Consider the following 26,323-nt stretch of genomic DNA (forward strand, 5'->3'; position numbering starts at 1 on the left):
TCACATGATGTCGGGAAAAGTACACACAGCCAACGAGTTCAGTGCCATGTGAGCGTGAGGCTGAGCGTGATGCTGCCCCCCCCCCTCTCCACCCCCGTGTGCCGTGTCGACATTCAGAGGTGTTAATCGCGAACAGCACTTGTCCCAGTAGTCAGAGAAGGCTATACGGGGGATCTCTGCCTTCGTGTACATGCGATGTGTAAAGTTGGTGCGCCGTGTAAATATCGCCACTCAGGGAGACGAAGGCGGCCGAGCGTGGTGCTGGCCACCCACCCCCTCGTGTGCCCTACTTGTAAATCCTCTACGTTGAACTTCTTTCACACCATTTCGTAGCCAACCGCGCTAAGCCTGTGAAGGCGACGTGGGGGGGGGAGGATCTTTGTCTTTGCGCGTGTGTGTTGCACGTGTGTGTGTGTGTTAAACGCGCGCGTGTGTGTGTGTGTTGCACGTAGCCTCCACAGGCTTAATGGGGAGCGGTAGTGTAGCGGTTAGCGCGCTGCGCTACAAACCCGGCGACCCGGGTTCGATTCCCGCTCATGGTGACGATTATCTGAACCGGTCCTGGGCCTCCTCTAGGTCGACTCAGCCTCAAATGAGTACCTGGTGCGATGTGTAAACATCGCCACTGGGGAGACAAAGGCGGACGGGCGTGGTGTTGGCCAACCACCCCCTCGTGTACCGTGCCGGCCTTCATAGGTACTCGCCAACAGCACTTGCCTCTATAGTCTGTTAAGGCTATACGGGGGATCTTTGTGTTGCGTGTGTTGCGTGTGTTGCGTGTGTTGCGTGTGTTGCGTGTGTTGCGTGTGTTGCGTGTGTTGCGTGTGTTGCGTGTGTTGCGTGTGTTGCGTGTGTTGCGTGTGTTGCGTGTGTTGCGTGTGTTGCGTGTGTTGCGTGTGTTGCGTGTGTTGCGTGTGTTGCGTGTGTTGCGTGTGTTGCGTGTGTTGCGTGTGTTGCGTGTGTTGCGTGTGTTGCGTGTGTTGCGTGTGTTGCGTGTGTTGCGTGTGTTGCGTGTGTTGCGTGTGTTGCGTGTGTTGCGTGTGTTGCGTGTGTTGCGTGTGTTGCGTGTGTTGCGTGTGTTGCGTGTGTTGCGTGTGTTGCGTGTGTTGCGTGTGTTGCGTGTGTTGCGTGTGTTGCGTGTGTTGCGTGTGTTGCGTGTGTTGCGTGTGTTGCGTGTGTTGCGTGTGTTGCGTGTGTTGCGTGTGTTGCGTGTGTTGCGTGTGTTGCGTGTGTTGCGTGTGTTGCGTGTGTTGCGTGTGTTGCGTGTGTTGCGTGTGTTGCGTGTGTTGCGTGTGTTGCGTGTGTTGCGTGTGTTGCGTGTGTTGCGTGTGTTGCGTGTGTTGCGTGTGTTGCGTGTGTTGCGTGTGTTGCGTGTGTTGCGTGTGTTGCGTGTGTTGCGTGTGTTGCGTGTGTTGCGTGTGTTGCGTGTGTTGCGTGTGTTGCGTGTGTTGCGTGTGTTGCGTGTGTTGCGTGTGTTGCGTGTGTTGCGTGTGTTGCGTGTGTTGCGTGTGTTGCGTGTGTTGCGTGTGTTGCGTGTGTTGCGTGTGTTGCGTGTGTTGCGTGTGTTGCGTGTGTTGCGTGTGTTGCGTGTGTTGCGTGTGTTGCGTGTGTTGCGTGTGTTGCGTGTGTTGCGTGTGTTGCGTGTGTTGCGTGTGTTGCGTGTGTTGCGTGTGTTGCGTGTGTTGCGTGTGTTGCGTGTGTTGCGTGTGTTGCGTGTGTTGCGTGTGTTGCGTGTGTTGCGTGTGTTGCGTGTGTTGCGTGTGTTGCGTGTGTTGCGTGTGTTGCGTGTGTTGCGTGTGTTGCGTGTGTTGCGTGTGTTGCGTGTGTTGCGTGTGTTGCGTGTGTTGCGTGTGTTGCGTGTGTTGCGTGTGTTGCGTGTGTTGCGTGTGTTGCGTGTGTTGCGTGTGTTGCGTGTGTTGCGTGTGTTGCGTGTGTTGCGTGTGTTGCGTGTGTTGCGTGTGTTGCGTGTGTTGCGTGTGTTGCGTGTGTTGCGTGTGTTGCGTGTGTTGCGTGTGTTGCGTGTGTTGCGTGTGTTGCGTGTGTTGCGTGTGTTGCGTGTGTTGCGTGTGTTGCGTGTGTTGCGTGTGTTGCGTGTGTTGCGTGTGTTGCGTGTGTTGCGTGTGTTGCGTGTGTTGCGTGTGTTGCGTGTGTTGCGTGTGTTGCGTGTGTTGCGTGTGTTGCGTGTGTTGCGTGTGTTGCGTGTGTTGCGTGTGTTGCGTGTGTTGCGTGTGTTGCGTGTGTTGCGTGTGTTGCGTGTGTTGCGTGTGTTGCGTGTGTTGCGTGTGCGGAACCCGTTACCTGTTGGAGCTCGGACCCGCGCGGACGCTGGCGCAAGCTGCAGGCAGATCAACCCGAGCAGAGAGAGGAGCAAGGCGTCGGTGAGCGGCCTCCGCTTGCCCATCGACGGCCCTCCCATCCTGTCGAGGATGTCCCAACAATGCACGGCATCAGACACCCGGCAACCCGGCCACTCGGCCCCCAGGGTCACGATTATAATTCGCAACTTCTAATCGCGGTGAAGCCGGCTCCCAACGATTACCCAAGCTCTGCAGTCCTCTATATATTAAGTAATGTTGGCCAATTCATTAGCAAAGCTACTGGCAGAGTCAGGGCCCAGCTTCACTGAAGACAGCTGCTAGACTATTGTTGTATCGTGTCCATTATCATAATCATCATTAATCAGTCACGATCAAGTCGGTTTATATAGAAACGAAGCTCCGGGCATTTAATGGTGATGTGCATGAATTTAAAACGCGAGCACATGCAGTAAAGAAACACAATTAGAAATCCAATTCTCGTGATAGCTAGTCATAAAAGACAGGAATCTGCGGGTTACATAAACTAAAATATTTTATTTACCAGGTGAAGCCCGCTGAGATATCTCTCTTTTTTTCAGAAGCCACCTGGCCACAAAATATACAGCAGGCGCCAGGGCCTCTATCGAACCCACGACCTTCTGTATACCAGGGCGAGGCAGTTAACATCTCATAGCCACCGTGGCCGAAGCCACACCAAATGGCCTCTACGATTCTGCGAATTCAGCGCTTAACGCCAATGGCTCCGACAGCCAAACTGAAGCAAATTAATTATGAACGAAGAACCCTGAGACTCGCTGGAGAAACTCCACGGTCGCCGTCCTCCGCGGGCGGGTGCCTGCGTTTGATATCAACGCTGGCTCCGCTCACCACAAGCGTCGAATCCAAATCCACGCAGCTACCTAGGTAGGGCATTCTCTCAAATGGCGCCACGATGACTAGAATATGTTAACTCCCTCGCCTGGTATACAAGAGGTTCGATCCCGGCTCCTGCTGTCGATTTGAAATTTGCGTGTTCTCTCTCTCTCTCCCCGTGGTCTCGTGGATTTTTCTCCGGGTCCGCGGTTTTTTTTCCCCTCCGCGTGAATAAGGAGCACGTGTTTCGAGTACTCGGCTGCTCTACATTTCCACGTGATAATACGCCGCTGTGCTGAGCGATCACTTGTGAAAAATAGCTTTATCTGTTAAAAGACATTTTTAAAAACATAGTTCAGCTACAGTTTGAGTACGGAGGACCACACAACTCTTTGTCGCGAATCATCCTGCCGTGGTTGCTTTGCGTATGGGCTAGCTTATGGTAGGCAGTCCTTTGAGGGCTATGCACATTAATAGTGAATAGGCTATGTTTTAATCACGATAAATACGTCAAGTGAAATGTCTCCGTTCACCCGTGCCGCTGTTCTTTCAGGGCTATGAATTGATAATGGTGAAAAAAAATTGATCAACCGTAACGGAACACTGCACGGCGCGGGACAACGCAGCGAAACCCAGGGTTGTACTGCACTACGCTCCACGTCTTTACCTCCTCGCCTCTCCTCCCACCCCACAACCTTGGTACCAAGCCCCTCACCGACTCGCGCGGGCGAAGAATGGCGTGCTCAAGTAATCCGCGACACGGTGCGGAGAAAGGCCCTCATCCAGCAGTGGATGTATTGACAACGAGGCTGTCAACACGTGGTGACACGCAGGGAGCCACGCGCGCTGTGTGGTTGCGGGTTTATTACCACCTCATCGCAAGGGGGTGGTGGTGGTGGTTACGAGCGTATCGCCCTTCACACGGACTGATGCTCTGCTGATGCTCGCAGGATAACCCAAGCTCAGCTGTGACTAGGCGCGGTGGTGCGGCCGCTACCGCCGCCGCTCACTGCTACTGCTGCTCGATTCGTCAACGGGTCAATGGGACTCGTCCGTGGCCAACATTCGCGACGACGCAAACTTGTTGGCTCGATGGCCCCTCCGCTCCCAGCTTAACGCCGCTCTCTCCCAGCTCTTTCGTGCTGTGCGCGGTGCTTTTAGCGCCACAGCGCGTGGATTTATAGCGTTTATTTTCATTTGTTTGCTGGTGATTTTGTGTATTTCATATCGAAATCGCCTCCAGTGCTGTTGCTGCTGGCGGCAATGAAAGTTGTTTAAGAGTCAAAAGTCTCCCAGCTCTCTCCAGGTCCGGCTCCCACTTTTCAATCCGCTGGGCCCCCCCCCCATCACCTTGCCCCCACCACTCTCGATTGTGGGTGCGGTTCGAACTTTGCGCCGTGTTTGTTGATACCGCCCTCGATTGACTCTCAACGGGCTGAGTCCGGCTTCAATCAGATTTGCCCCGCCTCCCCCACCACACACACACAACCCTATCATTTGCCCCTCCTGCTGTTGTGCAGTCACCGTGTCGCTTAACTTGCGCGTGATCTCTTGCGATATGAGGACGCCTTTGGGAGCTGTGAACTTTTACATCTCAATTTGAAACTCATTTCTTAAGAACTGTTTCGCGTTTAGCTTGTTCCCCCCCCCCGGCCTGCACCTCCGATTAGCGCGGTTGGCTACGTACGGTGCGAACGAAGTCCAACGACATCCACACATTTTGAATTTTAGATGAATCGCCTTCTTGTCGGAAGACTTATGTGTAGACCAGTTTGTCCACACGTGGTCTGCAATAACCCCATCAGAGACTGGGTCTGGCAGTCTAATGTCTACAGGCCCCATCAGAGACCGGTCTGATGGGGGAAACAAAAATATAACAATAAGAACTCAGCATACATGTCAGATCATACACGTCGCATGATACATGTCAGATCATACATGTCAGATCATACACGTCACATGTCAGATCATACACGTCACATGATACATGTCAGATCATACATGTCAGATCATACATGTCACATGATACATGTCAGATCATGCATGTCAGATCATACATGTCAGATTATGCACGTCACATGATACATGTCAGATCATGCATGTCAGATCATACATGTCACATGATACATGTCGGAAAAGTACGAGTTCAACATACATAGAATACATACACAAGGAAAATAAACGAATAGCATTCTGTCCAATCAGTACGTGTTGTTTGCTATGAACTTATAAGGCATGGGGAAAACATTGGATGCCGAGAATTATATTTTAATGAAAAACTAAAATTACGCAAATAATGCAAAATAGAAAGCTCATATCTACTGTTGAGAAAGGTGAGTCGCCTTGGGTGAGGACACACTGCGCATGAGGTGGGTGGCCAGCACCACGCCCGGCCGCCTTCGTCTTTGAGCTGTATGCATTGTCTTTGTGCTGTATGCATAGTCTTTGTGCTGTATGCATAGTCTTTGTGCTGTATGCATAGTCTTTGTGCTGTATGCATAGTCTTTGTGCTGTATGCATAGTCTTTGTGCTGTATGCATAGTCTTTGTGCTGTATGCATAGTCTTTGTGCTGTATGCATAGTCTTTGTGCTGTATGCATAGTCTTTGTGCTGTATGCATAGTCTTTGTGCTGTATGCATAGTCTTTGTGCTGTATGCATAGTCTTTGTGCTATATGCATAGTCTTTGTGCTGTATGCATAGTCTTTGTGCTGTATGCATAGTCTTTGAGCTGTATGCATAGTCTTTGTGCTGTATGCATAGTCTTTGAGCTGTATGCATAGTCTTTGTGCTGTATGCATAGTCTTTGAGCTGTATGCATAGTCTTTGAGCTGTATGCATAGTCTTTGAGCTGTATGCATAGTCTTTGAGCTGTATGCATAGTCTTTGTGCTGTATGCATAGTCTTTGTGCTGTATGCATAGTCTTTGTGCTGTATGCATAGTCTGTGTGCTGTATGCATAGTCTGTGTGCTGTATGCATAGTCTTTGTGCTGTATGCATAGTCTGTGTGCTGTATGCATAGTCTGTGTGCTGTATGCATAGTCTGTGTGCTGTATGCATAGTGTTTGTGCTGTATGCATAGTCTTTGTGCTGTATGCATAGTCTTTGTGCTGTATGCATAGTCTGTGTGCTGTATGCATAGTGTTTGTGCTGTATGCATAGTCTTTGTGCTGTATGCATAGTCGTTGTGCTGTATGCATAGTCTTTGTTGCGGTGAAGTTGTCCTGTCCCCTTAGCAGAAAAACACCCCCAAAGCATAATGTTTCCACCTCCATGTTTGACGGTGGGGATGGTGTTCTTGGGGTCATAGGCAGCATTCCTCCTCCTCCAAACACGGCAAGTTGAGTTGATGCCAAAGAGCTCCATTTTGGTCTCATTTGACCACAACACTTTCACCCAGTTGTCCTCTGAATCATTCAGATGTTCATTGGCAAACATCAGACGGGCATGTATGTGTGCTTTCTTGAGCAGGGGGACCTTGCGGGCACTGCAGGATTTCAGTCCTTCACGGCGTAGTGTGTTACCAACTGTTTTCTTGGTGACTATGGTCCCAGCTGCCTTGAGATCATTGACAAGATCCTCCCGTGTAGTTCTGGGCTGCTTCCTCACCGTTCTCATGATCATTGCAACTCCACGAGGTGAGATCTTGCATGGAGCCCCAGGCCGAGGGAGATTGACAGTTCTTTTGTGTTTCTTCCATTTGCGAATAATCGCACCAACTGTTGTCACCTTCTCACCAAGCTGCTTGGCGATGGTCTTGTAGCCCATTCCAGCCTTGTATAGGTCTACAATCTTGTCCCTGACATCCTTGGAGAGCTCTTTGGTCTTGGCCATGATGGAGAGTTTGGAATCTGATTGGTTGATTGCTTCTGTGAACAGGTGTCTTTTATATAGGTAACAAACTGAGATTAGGAGCACTCCCTTTAAGAGTGTGCTCCTGATCTCAGCTCGTTACCTGTATAAAAGACACCTGGGAGTCAGAAATCTTTCTGATTGAGAGGAAGTCAAATACTTATTTCCCTCATTAAAATGCAAATCAATTTATACCATTTTTGACATGCATTTTTCTGTATTTTTGTTGCTGTTATTCTGTCTCTCACTGTTCAAATAAACCTACCATTAAAATTATAGACTGATCATGTATTTGTCAGTGGGCAAACGTACAAAATCAGCAGGGGATCAAATACTTTTTTCCCTCACTGTACGTAGATGGAGGTGGTGCGCATGATACCAAATGGAGAAAATCATTCGTATGGAGAGATAGAGTAATGAGCAAGTTCGACAGCAGGTTAATGAGGAGAGAGGTCTAATTAGAACAATCCGTTAATGGCAAAAGTTGTGGATTGGGCACATTTGAAGGCTTAATGAAGGAAGTTCTGCAAAGGAGTTGGCAAAAGAGGTCAAGAAACAAGAAAATATAATGATGCTAGTTGATTACTTGAAGGTAAAGGGGTCCAAAGAGTGAAACGAAGAAGAAAGCTCAAGATCGGACGGCGTGGATGGATTTGGAGCCAAAGACACTGCCAGTGGGCAAAAGACCAATCGTTCTCTGGCTCATCAAGAGCATCAAGTGCCACTGGTTCTGAGTAAGAAGAGCGTGGAAAATGCATTTCTTTATGGGCTAACCAGAAGAGCGACTGATCTTTCATAGATTTGAAGCTTTCGTGACTGCAAGGATTCATATTCTTAGGTTCAGCCTCTTAAGCCTCACCTTACCATATTAATAAAAAGTGTGCCGTACTTGGCCCTTCCCCCTCTCCAACCATTATATATACGGAGTGGTAGCTCTTGTAATCTCTCATTTACTTGATACAGCTGTCGTGGCTGTGACGGTTCCACCTGAAGACGGAAGCTTGTGTTGCCTCCGAAACGTCGTGATTTTTATTTAATTTTACTTTTATTAATTTTAATGTTTTACCTACGTGACTTTACCGGAAAAAACCTAAGAATATGATCTTTCATAGGCTGCTTGATGTTCCATCCACTGGCCATGCAACTCGTTCCACCAAGTCACATCACGGGAAGTTTTGTCACATTGCTTTGCTGTTACCCAGTATTTCTCTAAGTCCTCTGATTGGAGTGGATCGGTGGTTTGAACCTTGATGATCTTCTGACTCTTTGGGCAACAGCTGAACTTGCGACACCAGGTGCCATCCGAGCGACCCGATGACCGCACCTTCTCCAAATGTCGAGCTCAGACCACGACCACCTTCAGACTGGGTCTAGAGGTGTGGTTAGTTACAGGGCGTGGCTGCTGCTGCTGCTACTCGGTGATAAAAGAACAGAAACATCGCTGAGCGGTGCTGCGGGCATCTCCGATTAGCACGGTTGGCTACGTACGGTTACGGAAGAAGTTCAACATGCGTGCATCTGATAGTGTCTCAAGCCGAGGAAATGTCTGGCCTGTACTTAAACTGGTCGAGTTTTTCACTGAGGATGTTACAAGCAAATACCGATTCCCCCAAATAGCTGTCCCCACTATGGTGAATATTTGTAACCCCAGGGGTATGATTCTTTGTTACCACCGCTGAACATGTTTGAATTAGAGTTATGGTTAGGTGCCAATTTACTCCAGCTGCTTTGAGCTTCACCAGGAGATTACTCTATGGGCCTTCTCTCTCCCGTGGGACCCGGATGGTGGACCTCTCTCTGGGCCTTCTCTCTCCCGTGGTACCCGGATGGTGGGACTCTCTCTGGACCTTCTCTCTCGTGTGGTACCCGGACTGTGGGACTCTCTGCCGAGGGCTATCAGAGAGTCCGGCTCGGTTGGGATCTACAAGTCCTTCCACCTAAAAACATTCCCCTTTTCAGGAGGCGTTTTCCATTTGAACACAAAGCTACTTCCTTACCCAACCACTGACCCCCCCCCCCCATTCCGTTGTCGTTGATGTACAGCGCCTTGAGATTCGACGAAAGGCGCTATTTAAGCTGTCATTATTATTGGGATTATTATTGTGATTTTTTTGGTGGGTACGCGCAATTTCTGACACCGGGATTTTCTGCTCGAATATATATTAAAAAATAATAATAATAACCAAGACTCCATCCTGTGCTGCTCACAGTCCTGAAGCGTCGGAGGTGCTGGCGAGGGGAGAAGGGGGGGGGGCTGCGGGGGCGAGGGGGCTAAGCACCCCGTCTGTGTTGAAGGCTCAGCCTTCACTTGTTCAGTCGAGAGCAGTCGGCACGAGGTGTTACGCCGGGGGCAATAAACACAATGGGCGATGCAGCTAGTGGGGGGGCAGGGGGGGGGCAGAAATGCGTGAGCGATAAATCGGAGTTCACATTCCGTGCTCAGTGGAGTGTTGTGCAGTTTCCCAGCGGAGTGTTTTGATGCCACGTTCGAGTGTTTGGAAAGTTCACGGGGGTCGCGTGCGCGGGGGACAGCATCGACGTTGTAAAGTGTGTGTGTGTTAAACTTCACGATCACTCCACAGGTGCGGTTGCTTTCCACGTTGCTCTGCGTGAAAATCGCTCGCTCCCCTTTGATGCGGGATTTCAAAGAAAGAGACGAATTACCCCCCTCCACTCCACTCCCGTCGCAGGCCGTGATGGACCCAGCAGTAAAGTCACGTAGAAGGGAATAATAAAATAATAAAACATAATAAAATACAATTCTCACGACGTTTCGGCCACAACGCAAGCAGCCGTCCTCAGGTGAAGAACAGACAGCGTCTGAATGAGTCATTCACTTTACCGAAAGAACCAAGAAGATGAATCCCTGCAGTCACGAAAGCTTCAAATCGAAATTTGGACCCCGCAGTCTTTAGGTCTTCCCCCGCGTCGATGTTGGCGCACTCGTTGAAGGCCGTGCCGCAGAGGTCGCAACCGGGTACCCGATACCCGTACCCTACCCGGCTACCCTTACCCGGCCGGGTACGGGTAGGGTACGGGTACGGCCGTGTACGGGTACCCGTTTGCGACCCTGGTGCGGCCGGGTACGGGTACGGGTAAGGAATCAAAACCCGTTTGCGACCTCTGCCGTGCCGACTTAGAGGAAGCCCAGAACGCGCTCACGCGTTCACCAGCCGGCGGTGAGGTCACGAGCGGAGGTGGAATGATGAACTAATTAACTTTCTTTTTTAAACCAGGTAATGAACCACTGAGCTATGTAGCTCTTTTTTTTCAGAAGCGACCTGGCTCTCACAAATGATAGCTCGACAAAAATGTTTCATTGTCGCGTGGAATTGTCTTGCAGACAAATACTCGAAGCACGTGTTTTTAAATGTGGGGAGGGATGGGGGGGGAGATAAATCTACGCGACCACGGGGAGAGCGTGAACACTTCAAATATGCGGACATCGTCAGGGTCGAGATAGAACCCACGACCTCCTGTATACCAGGCGAGGTAGTTAACATCTCGCCACTGATCACAAAGATTGTGTCAATGGTTTCCATTCATATGAAGCCATATTCCGTAACAATTTTCAATTCTAAATGTGGAGGGAAAGAAACCGGAGGACTTGGTGACAACATCCACGTGACCACGGGGAGAGAGAGAGGCACGCAAACTCCAAATATACAGCAGCAGCAGGCGTCGTCAGGGTCGGGATAGAACCCACGACCTCCTGTATACCAGGCGAGGTAGTTAACATCTCCTAGCCACCGTGATGTTGATGAGTGAGAGAGAGACACGCAAACTCCAAATATACAGCAGCAGGCGTCGCTAAGTTCTGGATCGAACCCACGACCTCCTGCGAACCAGGCGAGGTAGTGAACACCTCCCTAGCCACCACGTTCGTACCGGGCGGCACAGACGCGCCAACCACGATCGCCAAAACCACGAGGAGGCAGTGATTAGGCAGGAGGGGCCCCGGGGGTGATTGTGCGCGCTACCTCGAAGGACGCCGCGTCGCGGGTTCCTCCACGGGAAAGACGAGTCGTGGTGGCTCGAAGGCTTCTCGCCAGCGACGACGGCTGCTGCTGCTGCTGCTGTTCGCGTGCCACCAGCAGCGTGCCCTGGCAGCGCGGGCGCGTGGACATGTAGCGGGGAGTGCGGGCGCGCACGCCACCACAGCACACTCCGCACGCGACTACTCACGGGACTCGGCCGACGCGCGAGGCGGGCTCCTGTCGGAGGAGGTGGGAGGAGGAGGAGTGGGGGGAGAGACAAAGGCGGGTACACGTCGCTGTTACTCCTCACACCACCACCACTACCCCCCATCTCCCGCACGCATGCAGAACCTCGCGAAGCTGAGAGCGCATCGCGTCGTCAAACGGTGTGCTCCGTTTGGGGATCGCGCGGCCCGGCTCTCGCTTCCTCCACTCCACGCCGGGTACACGTGGCAGGTATACGTGGCGAGTACACATGGCAGGTACACGTGGCAGGTACACGCCGGGTACACGTGGCGAGTACACGTGGCAGGTACACGTGGCAGGTACACGCCGGGTACACGTGGCGGGTACAGGTGGCAGGTACACGTGGCGGTGGCGATCGCCGTCGTCTTGACGATGCTCCTCAGTGGAATCTGCCAACCTCTCCCCTCTCATCTCACTCTCTACTCCCCCTCCACGCACTCTCCTGCCTCTCTCATCTCACTCTACTCCTCCCTCCGCACACACTTTCAAACGTTCTTTTGTGCGTGTTCTGTCGTGTGCATTATACTTATTAAAGCGGTCAGAGTTGTATGAACACACGATGCAACAACATGCATCCCATAGGCTTCATCATCATCATCGTCAGCCCTGATAGATCCACTGCTTGGTGAAGGATCCCCATTGCTGCCTACATCTATCATCATCCAGCGATGCAGAAAATCCACCCAGCTTGTGGACACGCGCCGATTCCATCGCTCCGTCTCTGCGGCACGGGTCTTCTCGTTTCAATCCTTGGCTGTCGTTATTCTTGACCATCGGCAATGATTCCCTAAGAGCCACCATGTGTCCTACCCAAGCCCAACTTACTTCTCCTTAGAGTTTAAACGATGTTATTACCCTCGGTATGTTATCTAATCCACGTGCTCATCTCTCTCTCTGTATCTCAATGTGTCTCTATTATCAGAAGCGACTTGGCCACGAATGATATCTCAACCAAGAGGCTTGCCACATGGAAATGCATAACAGCCACCTTTTCTAAACGCACGTTGATTCTAAATATGGAGGGGAAAAACCGGAGGACCTGGAGAAAAATCCACGTGATCACGAGGAGAGAGACACGCAAACTTCATACATACAGGCATTAGGGTCGGGATTAAACCCACGACCTCCCGTATGCCAGACGAAGTAGTTAACATCTCGCCACCATAATGCCAAGCTTGCATCGCCGCATGCTTTTGAAATGAAATAAACAGCAGAACACAAATATTTTTGTTGAAAACTATAACATGAAAGGAAAAGGTAATGGTAAAGTTGTAGCAATGAGGAGACACTGTCAGAATTGGGAATTAAACGTAGATATACACATATATATTCCCTCTACATGCATGGTCATGTGTATGATCAGCACCTCAAATTATCACGGTTGGCTACGTAAGATGAGAAAGACGTTCAACATACACACACACGCAAACCCAAAATTGTTGAAAATCTAACGATGTCCACAGAGGAAGTGGGGCACTTGGGTGGGGGAGGTCAGGGGGGGGGGGGAGTGGTGGCGGGTGGGTGGGTGAGTGGCACGACTGTGGCACCCACCTTGCCAAGGGCGCCAACATGTCTAGCCAGAGCTCTGGGCGATAATGAGGAGCTCATTGGTACGTCACCAAACGCGTGCGTGCGAGGGACTTACAACTACTCTGTCATGAAAGTTACAGCCGACGTGACCGGGTGGCTTAGGGAGGTCAAGGCGATGAGCTGGCACCGCTGAGATCCTGCGATTCAATCTGGGCAAGCCACGATTAAAAGCCGGGTTCTCAAGTGTAGCGGAGCTCATGGCCTTAGCCAAGTCACCAATGACTCACACAAAATCCATTCTAATAAGTTTGATTGTAATCTTGATTTGAAGCTTTCGTGACTGCAGGAATCCATACTTTTTGGTTCTTTCGGTGAAGGTCACGTGGGTAGAAAAATAATAGATCACGACGTTTCGATCGCAACACAAGCAATCATCACCAGGTACAAATGAAAGAGGAAACAAACCTGGTTAACTTATAAATATAATGCAATACAACACAGAGAGTCGGCTAACATAACAGTCAACACCCTACCTGGTTGATTATGTGCTTCCAAAGATCGCTAAAAAGAGGTTATTTAGGCTTTTGGTGGGCCCAACCCAAAGGTAAGTGGGCGGAGCTAGAGAAGGAATTTTTACGTAAATGTCATTAATTTGTCAAAATTATTCTGGCTCTGAAATTTTGAAAAATAATGGTCCCACTGCCATGTGACAATCTCACTGCAGAGTCTGCGAGAAAGTTCGCCGCCCTTTGCTGCATGACGGACAAAGAGGCGAAGATTTACAGGACACATTCTGTCAAAAAGGTCTCTCCCCTTCAGCCGTTCCCCCTGACGCAAGCGATTCCGTCGCTCTGTGAGATTTGTCGAATGGATTCCTCACCCCCATGACAGTGAGATCGTGGCCATGCAAGCCAAGCTATGGACCGCGTAGTAAACCAGCGGTGTCTGTGCTGCTCCAACGGAGGAGGAACAGCAAAACCGCACAAACTCAAACTGCTGAAGCCCTCTCTTCGCGGCCAGCAGACCTCGACATTGGCACTTCGCTCCATGAACATTCTCCTGCTGCTGCTGCTGCTATCGTGCGCAAGGATAGAACCTCATGACGTGATGTCGATAGCAAACATTGGAATAAGTTATAAAAACAAATTATAATACCAAAAGCAAGTTGCCACCGTAATAAAAAGGCAACCAAATGGAGCGAGGACCACGACTTACTGGAGCGCGCTGACAATTTAAATAAATGGCCTAAGCAGTGTCGGGGTTTAATTCAATGATGTTGAAGATAAACTGCCCGTAATTACCAACAATAAGCGAGGCATCAAGGACATTTTCGAAAATTGTTTCAGCGGTTATTGGCTAATGCACATTAATGTGGAAATGAGCAGCAGAAACGTTTATATTCATTACTGCGCGGTAAAATAAAAAATATACATATTGTCCACGCGGCAATATAAATGGATGCATTTATTGGCAGGTCACGCGTGGTGGGGAAAAGTGGGGTAAAGTGTGGGTAACTCCCACCTCTTCTAAGATGTGTGTGGCCAGGGTGAAAGAGGAGATCAAAATGCCCCTCCGAGAGGGAGCTCTAGTGGAGGCCCTTCCTCTGTCAGTGTCGTGAGTGAGCTATTTTGGAACATTTGTTTAAAATGTCAAATTATATTTGACATTTGCAACAAAAATCTGAGGGTTAGAGTTTGTGTCATTTTGCCTTTATGCTGGGCCAGGTGGCTTAGGGGGGGGGGGTCTCTAACTTCAAGGATGTGACAATGGTACGTACTGTACGCTGAGCTTCTTTCGCGCCGTACGTAGCCAACCGTGCTAATCGGAGGTGCGGCGGAAGGACAACAAACTAAACACAAAAAGCAGTTTTAATGACATTATTTTTCAATTTTGACTTAAAAGCGCATAGCTTCAGTGCCTTTTTCATAAACCTCCAGCAGCTTCCTAACAGCGTCAGTAGCTTGCTAATAAGACAGCGATTCGATCACGTGGATCAGTGTCGATAAATAACACTGATCAAAACAAAAAAATGTTTTTCTGGCCTGGACTTTTGCAGCTGTTTTAGACTAATTTCAGGGTGCTGATTCCAAATCTGATCTCAGATTTGCTCTATCACATCTCATTTTCATGCTATCGGCATACCCCATTTTCATTGATTTTACCCGAAATTAACTCTGTCACTTATGATTGAAAATTGTTGTGAGTCAGTGACTGCTTTAGTGTTAAAATATGGTGCTGTATTTTTAGGATAGTGTATTTATAATATAATTTTATGTAGATATCCACATTTATTTAATATTTTTCTTCTGCTGTTTTTATTAAAAATGCAATATTTGATATCTCAAAAACCTGATGTGATAGACAAAAACTGATGCCAGATTTGGAATCAGCACCCAAAATTACCTTAAAACCGTTGGAATACCTTATGCCAGAAAAAGTGTGTTGACCAGTGTTATTAAATCTCGCGATACGTTCACCGAGCCTCACGTAAGGACGGACGTTGTCCTCTCCGTGGCGAATCGCAGGTACGTGATGATCCGATATTTTCAAGAATTATCTTTTGCCCAACTAAATAAACGAACGTTCCTGAAACGTCATTTCAGACCAACCGCATTTCAGCCGGCGTTCATTTGAGCCGGTCATCAAAAATAAAACAAAAAAACACACCGCAAATGTATAATTATAATTTTTCTTGGGAGAAAAAAATAGATTTTGTTTTAACCACAGATTTTATTATCCCACGGAACGAAGCCAAATTCTCCCTGAATGCCCCAGTGCATGATTGTTTGTTTCAAACGCCCCTCGCCCTATGTTAGTTGAAACCACTTTACGCTTCCTCGTGCATTTGAACAAAAATAGAGCAGATGTATTAAATTTGTGCGGTGCACTGAACTGCCATGTACATCGCTTAATGGATGTTCACAAGAGGGAAGAAAGAAAGGGACAATGTTTGAGGTGTTTTTGGAGAGGTGGGTAATTGGCGCCCATGGGCTGGTCTCCATTAGAACGCCAAGACGTTCCGGCTGGCTTCGTGAGTTTGAATTCCCAGGGTTACCAGCTGACTGTAGCCTCACATTTCCTGTACTTTGCACTCCTTTGGTGGTGTTTTGTGTTGTGTTTGCTATTGTAACGTTCTGACCGCGTGCCCCCACTGGACATCTGTGAAAGAGGAGCTTCATAGCTCATCGGATTCCTCCTGCAGTCTAAAATAAAGATTCTGATTCTGATTTAATGACTTCAGATTCACCGGCAATCGATGGCAAAATGACTCAAAACAAAGAATTGGGTGATGCTCAGCCCCACTGGAGACATAGAGAGCCAGTGGTGCCAATTCTACATTTCTATGGCGAGGGCAAGTCTTTCCATAACGAGAACCACTGTTGACGTCCCCATAACTGACACGAATCTAATAGACCTACAAGAGGGATAACGAACAGAATTCACCACTGACCATGAATTCAACTCTTGCGATACATTTGCATTTGGACCACTGTGTAACCCCAGCCTTGGGGTGCGGTGGGGGGGGCAAGGTGGTGGTGGTGGGATCAGGTTCGGACCATGATGTTGGCCGTTGCTGGGAATGAACATCACCAGATTCGTGGTGCAGTGTACCAATCGCTGTACCACTGCGCTGACATCTTCCATGCCAAAATAAAAATCTTGATCGTGCAACAATCTACAATTTACCCCACTGCCTATTCTCACAAGCAATATATGAATTAAAAAATATTGCTAATGAATGAGCAGTGTTTTTTTAGGCCTGACTTGAAACTGGACGAGATCGAAGTTGAATAAGATAAGAATGGAAACCATTGACAACATATATGTGACCAGTGCCAAGCACATGGGTTGGTGGGACTGCCAGACGATGGAAGTCAAGGTGGCTAGGAGATGTTAACTACCTCGTCTGGTATACAGGAGGTCGTGAGCTCGATCCCGACCCTGACGATGCCTAAATATTTGGAGTTGGCACGTTCTCCCCGTGGTCGCGTGGATTTTTCTCCCTCCACATTTACAAATACGTGTTTAGATTATCTGGCTGCTATGAAGTCCCACTTGACGATATGCCACTTTCGTTGAGATACCATTTGTGGCAAGGTCGGTTCTGCGAAAGAGCTACAGTATATAGCTCAGTGGGCCTTACCTGGTAAATTAGATTTTTAAAATGCTTAAAAGTCTGCTAATCTTGGGTTGCATCTAAGTTCTACGCTTTGCATCCTTTGGGGACTTTTCTGTAGTGCGTGGCGTTTCTGAAAAAAAACCCACTGCAGTTGACAGGCAATTAACACGGCTGTAAAAAAATTATGACAAAGCTACGGACGGCCAAATCAAATTGTCTGCGATGGCAGGGATGTCGTGCTGTCTACAATAAGTCAGCCTCACCTCCAATCACCGGGGCTGATGCGTAGCAGGTGGTGCTCTGAGACCCACGAGAATTTCTGTCTCTCGCAAATAAAATCCGCTGGCAAGAGATTTAAGTGCATGAAACGGGAATGCGATGGGAAAAAAAATACGTAAAAATAAAACTCGTAGAGAAACGGGCTTGCATTTGAGTAATTGTGTAATGATGAAAAACGTGCCAAACTGCAGAGTATTTCCATTTTCCCGATCGTGTGCATACAGTACGAATTATATTGCAGGAATGCCGTGCGATTCAGACAGACGTAATGTGCAATTTTAAAAGATCTGAAAACTAATACGAATTCAAAAGATAATTTCACTCCGAAGGTAAGTGCATAGCCGTCGCTTTTACCGCATAAAAATAATATCTTACAGCCAATCGCGTACAACTCAGGATTAAATCAGCACCCATTACATAAACAACATTTATTTTAATATAAGCAACACTCCCTTACACATTACACTGGTGGGCAGGAAGGCAAATGGCATCCTTTGGTACAAGCACACTACTGCAGCAGATCTTAGCACAACAACAGCCACCATTCCCTACTAAGTAACGGTGATGTCACCACAGCGCCTGTGCCAGGCCAGGTGCACTTTGAGGCCACGTGAAGTGTTGAAGGTTCACTGGCAGGAGGTCAAGGGACAGACCCAGGTGCCATGGGTTGACTGACTGAGATCACTGGCAGATGCACCACCTGCGCCCCTACTCTGCCACCTTGCTGCATCTTAGATATAAGCACACATTCATGGCCTTGCTCCCAAGGGGCGTGCTTATATCCAGATGCAACTGTATTAGTGATCATCAGCCATTCCACCTGAAACTTGCATCTCTTTAGATGCCATTGTTCTTTAAAGGTGCGTGCGATCGGGAACACGATTTGATCATCCTGACGCCAAAGAGCAAACAGTCACGGGGAGTTTGTCTTAAAACACATTGTTGTGTTGTGTGTGTGTTGACTTGAATGTTTTAGCGGCGCGGTAACCTCACGAGCTGCCCGCTCGCCTCCGTCTTGGCTCGTGCCGTTCAACCTGCACAGCCTCGTTTGTCAATCCACTGCTGGATGAGGGCCTTCCCACCTCCACCCCCACACCGTGTTGCTCTTTGGGGTCAATCTACCACACCTTCTTCACGCTGGCCCGCGAGGCTTGGGAAAACTCTAAAACTTATGTTTTTTTTAGCCCCACTGAGCTCTACAGAGCTTTGGGTTTTTTTCAGAAGCGACCTGGAAATCACAAATGCTAGCTCAACGAAAGTTCAAAGTGACGCGAAGTTGAATTTGTGAACCCCATGGCGATAACTCACGAGACCAGGGTGACTTTCATTCGCAAAAGAGCGTGTGACCTGTGTCACGTGGGGGGGGGGGGGGGCATAGACGGATTGCTAAAGGTGGGGGGCGCAGAAGCACAGTACAACAATGGATCTTGCATTGCTGAAGTAGACGGGGAGTTTAGAACGACAACACATGTTGCTGCACTGCACCTCCACTGCGCCGGACGCCGACTGCACCTGTCTTTGGCGAGAGGTGCGTGTGTGTCGAGTCGAACCCCTCTTCGCGAGCAACCCTGTTCACGACTGATCGCTTAACGACGGGCATAGAGCCCAATGTGTAGTGTATAGTGTAGTGTATAGTAGTGTATAGTGTAGTGTATAGTAGTGTATAGTGTAGTGTATAGTAGTGTAGTGTATAGTGTAGTGTATAGTAGTGTAGTGTATAGTGTAGTGTATAGTAGTGTAGTGTATAGTGTAGTGTATAGTAGTGTATAGTGTAGTGTATAGTAGTGTATAGTGTAGTGTATAGTAGTGTAGTGTATAGTGTAGTGTATAGTAGTGTAGTGTATAGTAGTGTAGTGTATAGCAGTGTAGTGTATAGTATTGTAGTGTATAGTAGTGTAGTGTATAGTGTAGTGTATAGTGTAGTGTATAGTGTAGTGTATAGTAGTGTAGTGTATAGTGTAGTGTATAGTAGTGTATAGTGTAGTGTATAGTGTAGTGTATAGTGTAGTGTATAGTAGTGTAGTGTATAGTAGTGTAGTGTATAGTAGTGTAGTGTATAGAAGTGTAGTGTATAGTGTATAGTAGTGTAGTGTACAGTAGTGTAGTGTATAGTGTAGTGTATATTGTAGTGTATAGTAGTGTAGTGTATAGTGTAGTGTATATTAGTGTATAGTGTAATGTATAGTAGTGTAGTGTATAGTGTAGTGTATAGTAGTGTCGTGTATAGTAGTGTAGTGTATAGTGTAGTGTATAGTAGTGTAGTGTATAGTAGTGTAGTGTATAGAAGTGTAGTGTATGGTATATAGTAGTGTAATGTATAGTAGTGTAGTGTATAGTGTAGTGTATAGTGTAGTGTATAGTAGTGTAGTGTATAGTAGTGTAGTGTATAGAAACGTAGTGTATAGTAGTGTAGTGTATAGTAATGTAGTGTATAGCAACGTAGTGTATAGTGTAGTGTATAGTAGTGTAGTGTATAGAAGTGTAGTGTATAGTAGTGTAGTGTATAGTGTAGTGTATCGTAGCGTAGTGTATAGTGTAGTGTATAGTAGTGTAGTTTATAGTGTAGTGGATAGTAGTGGTGTATAGTAGTGTAGTGTATAGTGTAGTGTATAGTAGTGTAGTGTAATAGTGTAGTGTATAGTGTAGTGTATAGTAGTGTAGTGTATAGTAGTGTAGTGTATAGTAGTGTAGTGTATAGTAGTGTAGTGTATAGTAGTGTAGTGTATAGAAACGTAGTGTATAGTGTAGTGTATAGTAGTGTAGTGTATAGAAGTGTAGTGTATAGTGTATAGTAGTGTAGTGTATAGTGTAGTGTATCGTAGCGTAGTGTATAGTGTAGTGTATAGTAGTGTAGTTTATAGTGTAGTGGATAGTAGTGGTGTATAGTAGTGTAGTGTATAGTGTAGTGTATAGTAGTGTAGTGTAATAGTGTAGTGTATAGTGTAGTGTATAGTAGTGTAGTGTATAGTAGTGTAGTGTATAGAAACGTAGTGTATAGTGTAGTGTATAGTAGTGTAGTGTATAGAAGTGTAGTGTATAGTGTATAGTAGTGTAGTGTATCGTAGCGTAGTGTATAGTGTAGTGTAACGTAGTGTAGTGTATCCATAGAGCCCAATGTGTTCGCTTACCGACCATTCCCCTGTTAACGACGGGCTGTTGTAGGTGCAGTAAATATGAATCAATGCATTGATTAACCATGTTTCTTTTTTATAGTATGCGTTTATAATGTTGTTAGCATTAATTTCCATTGTTTAAATATAGTTTTTTATGAAAAGGGGTAACTTTCGATGCTATCGGAACAAATGAAGCCTTTAACGCGCATTTCCTCTACTCGCTTAACGACCAAATCATCCAACGACCGCTTTCGTGGAACCAGTCACCGTCGTTAACAGGAGAGGGTTTCTACTGTACGATGAACTTCTTTCGCACCGTACGCGTCCGAACCGTGCTAATCGGGGGCAGGCGGTCACCCAACCCTAGCGATATCCAGGCTCAAAAAAAAAACCCTGCTTCGTTTACCGAGGTCTACGGCTTAGACCGGCAGGGCCACTGCCAAAAATGACGGCCTCCTTGAACGTTGAGACGAGAAGCCACGGCGTGCGGTTCTCCTTGGCCCCGGCGTGGAGATTGGTAAATAATTAAACAATCGCCGCCGCGCCAATTACCGCACGGAGCTCGGGGAAAAAAAATGTTGGCAGGAACCTGATAATCCAATCCTTTATCTGGCGAGCCCGTTCGCTTCGGCCGGCCGTCCGAAGCAGAGCAAATGGCCATTTAATCCCTTTCAATTTGCTTAATTTAAACATCAATCGTGGGCTGGCACGAAATGCTTCCTTCCTGCCGATCCACTCCGGGGGGCCCCTCGGCGAGAGGAGAATTGGTCGGGCCCAATTTCTCGCACGCGGCACGCCGGACAACACCGAAAGGCGAGGCCCCCAGCCTCCCAGCCAGCCGGCCACGGGAGCTGTTGTTGTTCCAAGCGAGCACTCCATAAATCTTGGGCGACAGTTTAAAATTAGCACTAATACAAGCCCATTAATCTCCACATCAGCAGACCCTTATTATTATTTAGCTTTTTTGTTGTTGTGCCTAAGGCGCTCGCTCGGCCTAAAGTTGCCTCGCTCATTAGGGGACTCCGGGCGCAGGCGTGAGAGATGAAAACGTGACTTCGTGGATTTTTTATTTTTTGCTGATGTTGCTGAACGCTGTTGCGGCTAGGTGCCAATTGAGTGGGCGGGGGTGGGAGAGATGTGTTTTGGAACCTTTGAGAACAAAACTCCGTTTTCCTCTAATGATGCCAATGACTATCAGCGCGATATGTTGTTAAAATGGCAGGAATTGTAGCGTAAAAAAATACATTCCAGCCATTCGCAATCCACCACTGGATGAAGGCCTCCCCATGCCATCATATTTGTCATACTTCACCATGAATGAGGGTGGTGGGAGAGCAGGACTGGCTGTTATGTCACTCGCCACTGATGGGAATCGAACTCAGGTGGGTGGCCAAGTTCACAGTGCAGCTCAGTAACCACTGCGCCACCGCTCCACCTTGAATATGACATCGTTAAACAAAAAAGCCAAGATGCACCTAGTCCTGCACAAATCCAGCAGTGACGCCACCACCACCACCAGCCGAAAGCGACTGTAATGCAGCTGATATGAAAGAGGGCAGGAATGATGACGATGATGACGACGATGACCAATATGATGATGATGACGACGATGACAAATATGGACGCGATAGTTCTACGCCCAGTCGCATGGCGAACGGTCATCTCGCTCGTACGTAAAGTCGCGTTCACTCCCTTCAGGCGACGTGTATCACGTGTCGCGCATCATCCGCGTGCCGCTTGCATTGAAGGGGCGACGCAGCGGCCGACGCTCCGTGCGCGAGATCACGTTCGTTTGACACGTAGGCTTTTTCGCCAAATATTATTCATAATATAAGTTTTTGGGTAAGATCGCGTTATTTATTGATGTGTCGTAACCCTCCACCACCCGACATGGCCAAACAGTAAAAAATGTTTCACGTTTTTCAAAGGACAAAATAATTCACTGCTTTAGCCCACCGGTGTGTTGAAGAGCGAATCAACATCATTTAAAATGTTAGTACGACGTTTCGCTGGTAATGACATCCGGCTTCATCGGCAGCACGAGCCGATCAATGATGCCGATCAACACCGCTGGATATCGATGCATCCACTGATGCCGATCAACGGCAATTCGATACATCCGTTGATGCTGAGAAGTGCCGACCAACGCATATATCGACGCTGATGGATGCAGATCGATGCATCCATCGATGGCATTCAACGGCAATTGATGCAACCATTGATGCTGATCGACACCGATGGATACATCTATATGCCGATCGACGCATCTATTGATGCTGATCGACACCGATCGAATCATCTTTGGATGCCAATCGATGCCAATTCATGTTTCAATTGATGCCAATCAGCGCATCTATCGATGCCGATCAATGCCACTTGATTCATCTATCGATGACAATCGATGCATCGCTCCGCGACTCGCGAGTCAAACAAGTAGGGCACCGCGTCGTTGCGACATCGCTCACGGTTGTTGCCCGCGCGAGAATGAGCCGTGAATTGTTCGGACAAAAATTTTACAAACATTAATCGTGTGAGCCAACCCCCCCCCCCCAACCTCGTTCGTGCTGGATACAGGGATGCATAAGTCACTGGCTTAGAGCGCACAAGCGCTGACCCAGAGCTGTTATAATCATTGCGCACTAAGCCGATCAACCCACACAGCGTGCATCCCCAGCACACACACACACAAAAAAACCCTATCCGCCTCGATCTTTATCGCTATAGACTACAGAGCGCGTGTGTGTGTATCTTTGGCACTCGCGAACAGGAAATGATGGCTCCAACATTGTGTCCATGCCTCCTCCTCCTCATGGACATGGACAAATAAACAGATCAGCGGCGAATATTTGAAACGGTCTTAGCTCAACTCAGCCTTGAATCGGTACCTGGTGCCATTGTACAGAGAAAATCAACATCAGCACTGGGGAGACAAAGGTGGCCGGGCGTGGTTCTGCCCAAACGCCAACCTCTCGTCGTTCCGTTCTGGCCTGAACAGTTTGCTGGTGAGCAGCACTTACCCCAACAAGACTGAAATTTCGACACGGGGACATCTCAGTCTTTGTGCTTGCTTCGTGTGCCATGAGTCGGTGAGCGGTAGTGTAGCGCTACGACCCGAGTTCGATTCTCGCTCTCGGCCACCACCGGTTCTGGGCCTTCCCTAGGTCGACTCGGCCTCAAATGAGTACCTGGTGCGGTGTGTAAACGTCGCCACTGGAGAGACAAAGGCGGTGCTGGCCACCCACCCCTGTGAGCCGCTCCGGCCTTCGTATGTGCTCGTCGCTCGCAGCACTTGCCCCAAACACCCTGTTTAAAGGCTATACGTGGGATCTTTGTCTTTGTTACGGGAAGCGGTGGCTTAGGTGCACCTAGGCTGGCACAAGCGGCGCGGTGACGTCACCGCCATGAACTCGAGTCGAGTGCGCGTGATCTCTTAGCAAACTTAATTGGGTTAGTTCAAGACGTGGCAGACTTTCGCGACCAATATCATCCATAATAGAGGTTTTTTGGGTTAGATCGCGTAAATATATGAATGTGTCCTTAAACCCGCCACCACCCGACACAGCCAACTAGTAAGGGTTGTCGCGTGAACAGAACGTGGCCAATTCGTCACTAGTACAGCACTAACCGGTGTGTTGGAGAGCCAAGCCACAACATTTATAATCCGAGTACGACGTTTCGCCAGTAATTACAACTAGCTTCATCAGGCGACAGCCAGATTTGTGGAGAAGTCCACCCGTCTCGTTCCTTAGTTGGGATGTCTGGGTAAGGGGGCGGGGTGGCGGGGGGGGGGAATGCCTCGCGGTCGGTATTGAGGAGCCACCACCACCACACCAACATCAATAATAACCACAACAACAGCAACAATAGTTTCGATTTAAAGCTTTCGTGACTGCAGGGATTCATCTTCTTGGTTCTTTCGGTAAAGTCACGTAGAAGGGAAGTAATAAAATAATAAAATAATAAAAATTAAACATAATAAAACAATTCTCACGACGTTTCGGCCACAACGCAAGCAGCCATCCTCAGGCGTTGCTTGCGTTGTGGCCGAAACGTCGTGAGAATTGTTTTATTATGTTTAATTTTTATTATTTTATTATTTTATTACTTCCCTTCTACGTGACTTTACCGAAAGAACCAAGAAGAGCAACAATAGTGTTGAGAACCGCGACTCGTGCGTCTGAGTCCGTGACGCTGACGCGTGACAGTGGCCACGTGTCTCCTTCCCACAGCTCGTGCAGGTGACAGGCTCAGCATTGGTTGTTGTTGTTATATATGTGTTGTTGTTGTTGTATATTTGTTGTTGTATATTTGTCGTTGTATGTTTGTTGTTCTGAACTGTTCGTGCTGTGGCTAATTGGTGTTCCACTGAAACGGACCCCAGGGGCTGCTTGCAGCTCGTGCCGTCTGCACGGCACGAAGTGGATCGGTGTCACCACACCACCAGGAGCTGAAGCTGTGCAATCACCAACATTCATTTGACTTCCCGGCCAACGTGTCAACACACCGCACTCATGCGGACAAACACAACAACATCAACAACATGAGTCACTAAGTGGTGGTGACGTCACCACGGCGCTTGTGCCAGGCCAGGTGCACTCCGAGGCCTCAGAGTGCAAATTTGAAAAAGAAAAGACAAAGCTTCCCCGTATAGCCTTCAACAAACCGTTGGGGCAAGTGCCGTTAGCGAACACCTATGTAGGCCGGCGCGTGAACACGTGGGGGTCGGTCGCCAGCACCACGCCCGACCGCCTTTGTCTTCCCGGTGGCGACGTTTACGCACCGGGTACTCATTTGAGGCTGAGTCGACCTAGGGGGAGGAGGCCCACGACCCCTTCAGATAATCGTCCACCGGCGTTGGCCGCGAGCGGGAATCGAACTCGGGTCGCCGGATTCGCAAGCGCAGCGTGGCCACCGACCGCGTCCGCTACTGCTCCCCAACCACGAAAGACCCCACCACGGGTCTCGTATCTACCACGGTGCGTTGCGGCTCGTGAAATATCGAGCCGTGTCTTGACCGAATTCCAGAACAAATGGCTCTTCCTGTTCTTATTTTCCGCTGCCAACTCCCTCCCCCCATGTGTTAAGCCAGTGCGCGTTCACGCCGGCATGGAGCACAGCACGATGAGGTGGTGTAGACACACGCGGCATTGCCTGGGCTCGGCTTTGGTCTTCCCACTGGTTACAATCACGGTAACAAAAGGCAATTTTAGTCTCGAGGCTGATTTTAAACGTAGGGGGTAAGCCTGGCGGTTGAGATTCTCAGAGCCACTCGCGCTGAAGATTACACAACTTACAGTGTGCATGGTCATAGAATGACAACGTTTCCCCCATATAACCTTTCCCATATAACATTTCATAGAAAGACAACGTCTCCCCCATATAACCCTCACCCATATAACCATCTCCATCGCCCCCCCCCAAACCACTGAAGCCCCCCTCCCCCATTGGTGGTGTTGGCTCATTGGGAGCCCTGAGCAGAAAATCATTTTGGGTGTCACACTTTGCAATTTACAAAAGGCTAATGAGACAATAGCGGAGACATACACGCGAGCTCGTTGGGAGCACAGTGCTTTCACCGTGTCGCAGGGTGTGAACCGGCTGCATCTGCATGTGCGCCAAGCAGGGTTCAACGTTGCTTGATACCAGGAGACTTCCTGGGCATGACAGGTTATTGTCGGCTTGGGCCGCGTGGTGGCCAACAATAAACGTGACATGTGATCAATGTAACACGTAGGCCTTCTCGGCCAATGTTAGTCACAATACAAGTTACGTTGGATTAAATTGCGTAAATATGAACACAATTCCGGCACAATTCGCCCAATGAAGCTGGGTGTAGTCACCGGCGCAAACGTGGCACTTGAATTAGTAAACGTTGTGGGTTTACTCTCCAATTCACGTGACAACAACCCCTACTGATTGGCTGCGTCCAGTGGTGGTGGGTTAACGGCGCGTTCATGTTCACGCGATCTAAGTGAACATACATTTTATTCTTGATTTGAAGCTTTCGTGACTGCAGGAATCCATACTCTTTGGTTC

The 26,323-nt window shown here is 48.5% G+C and overlaps 1 protein-coding gene across 3 annotated transcripts in view; it reads right to left on the bottom strand.

The window, feature by feature from the left end:
- The window catches only part of LOC144947354 (chemokine-like protein TAFA-2), a 128,140-nt gene that overhangs the window by 50,029 nt on the left and 51,788 nt on the right, over positions 1-26,323 (bottom strand). Inside the window, exons 2-3 of one of the 3 annotated variants that reach the window (XM_078876628.1) lie at positions 11,003-11,236; positions 2,299-2,417 (exon numbers count right to left, since the gene is read on the bottom strand). In XM_078876628.1, the coding sequence (XP_078732754.1) occupies positions 2,299-2,417; positions 11,003-11,149 (266 nt within the window). In that variant the 5' untranslated portion in view covers positions 11,150-11,236. Of the gene's footprint in view, positions 1-2,298; positions 2,418-11,002; positions 11,237-26,323 lie in introns of those variants that run through there. The other 2 variants (XM_078876629.1, XM_078876630.1) reach the window with 2 other exon arrangements.

This window comes from Lampetra fluviatilis, chromosome 44, assembly GCF_964198595.1.
Source record: "Lampetra fluviatilis chromosome 44, kcLamFluv1.1, whole genome shotgun sequence".
NCBI classification, from domain to species: Eukaryota; Metazoa; Chordata; class Hyperoartia; order Petromyzontiformes; family Petromyzontidae; genus Lampetra; species Lampetra fluviatilis.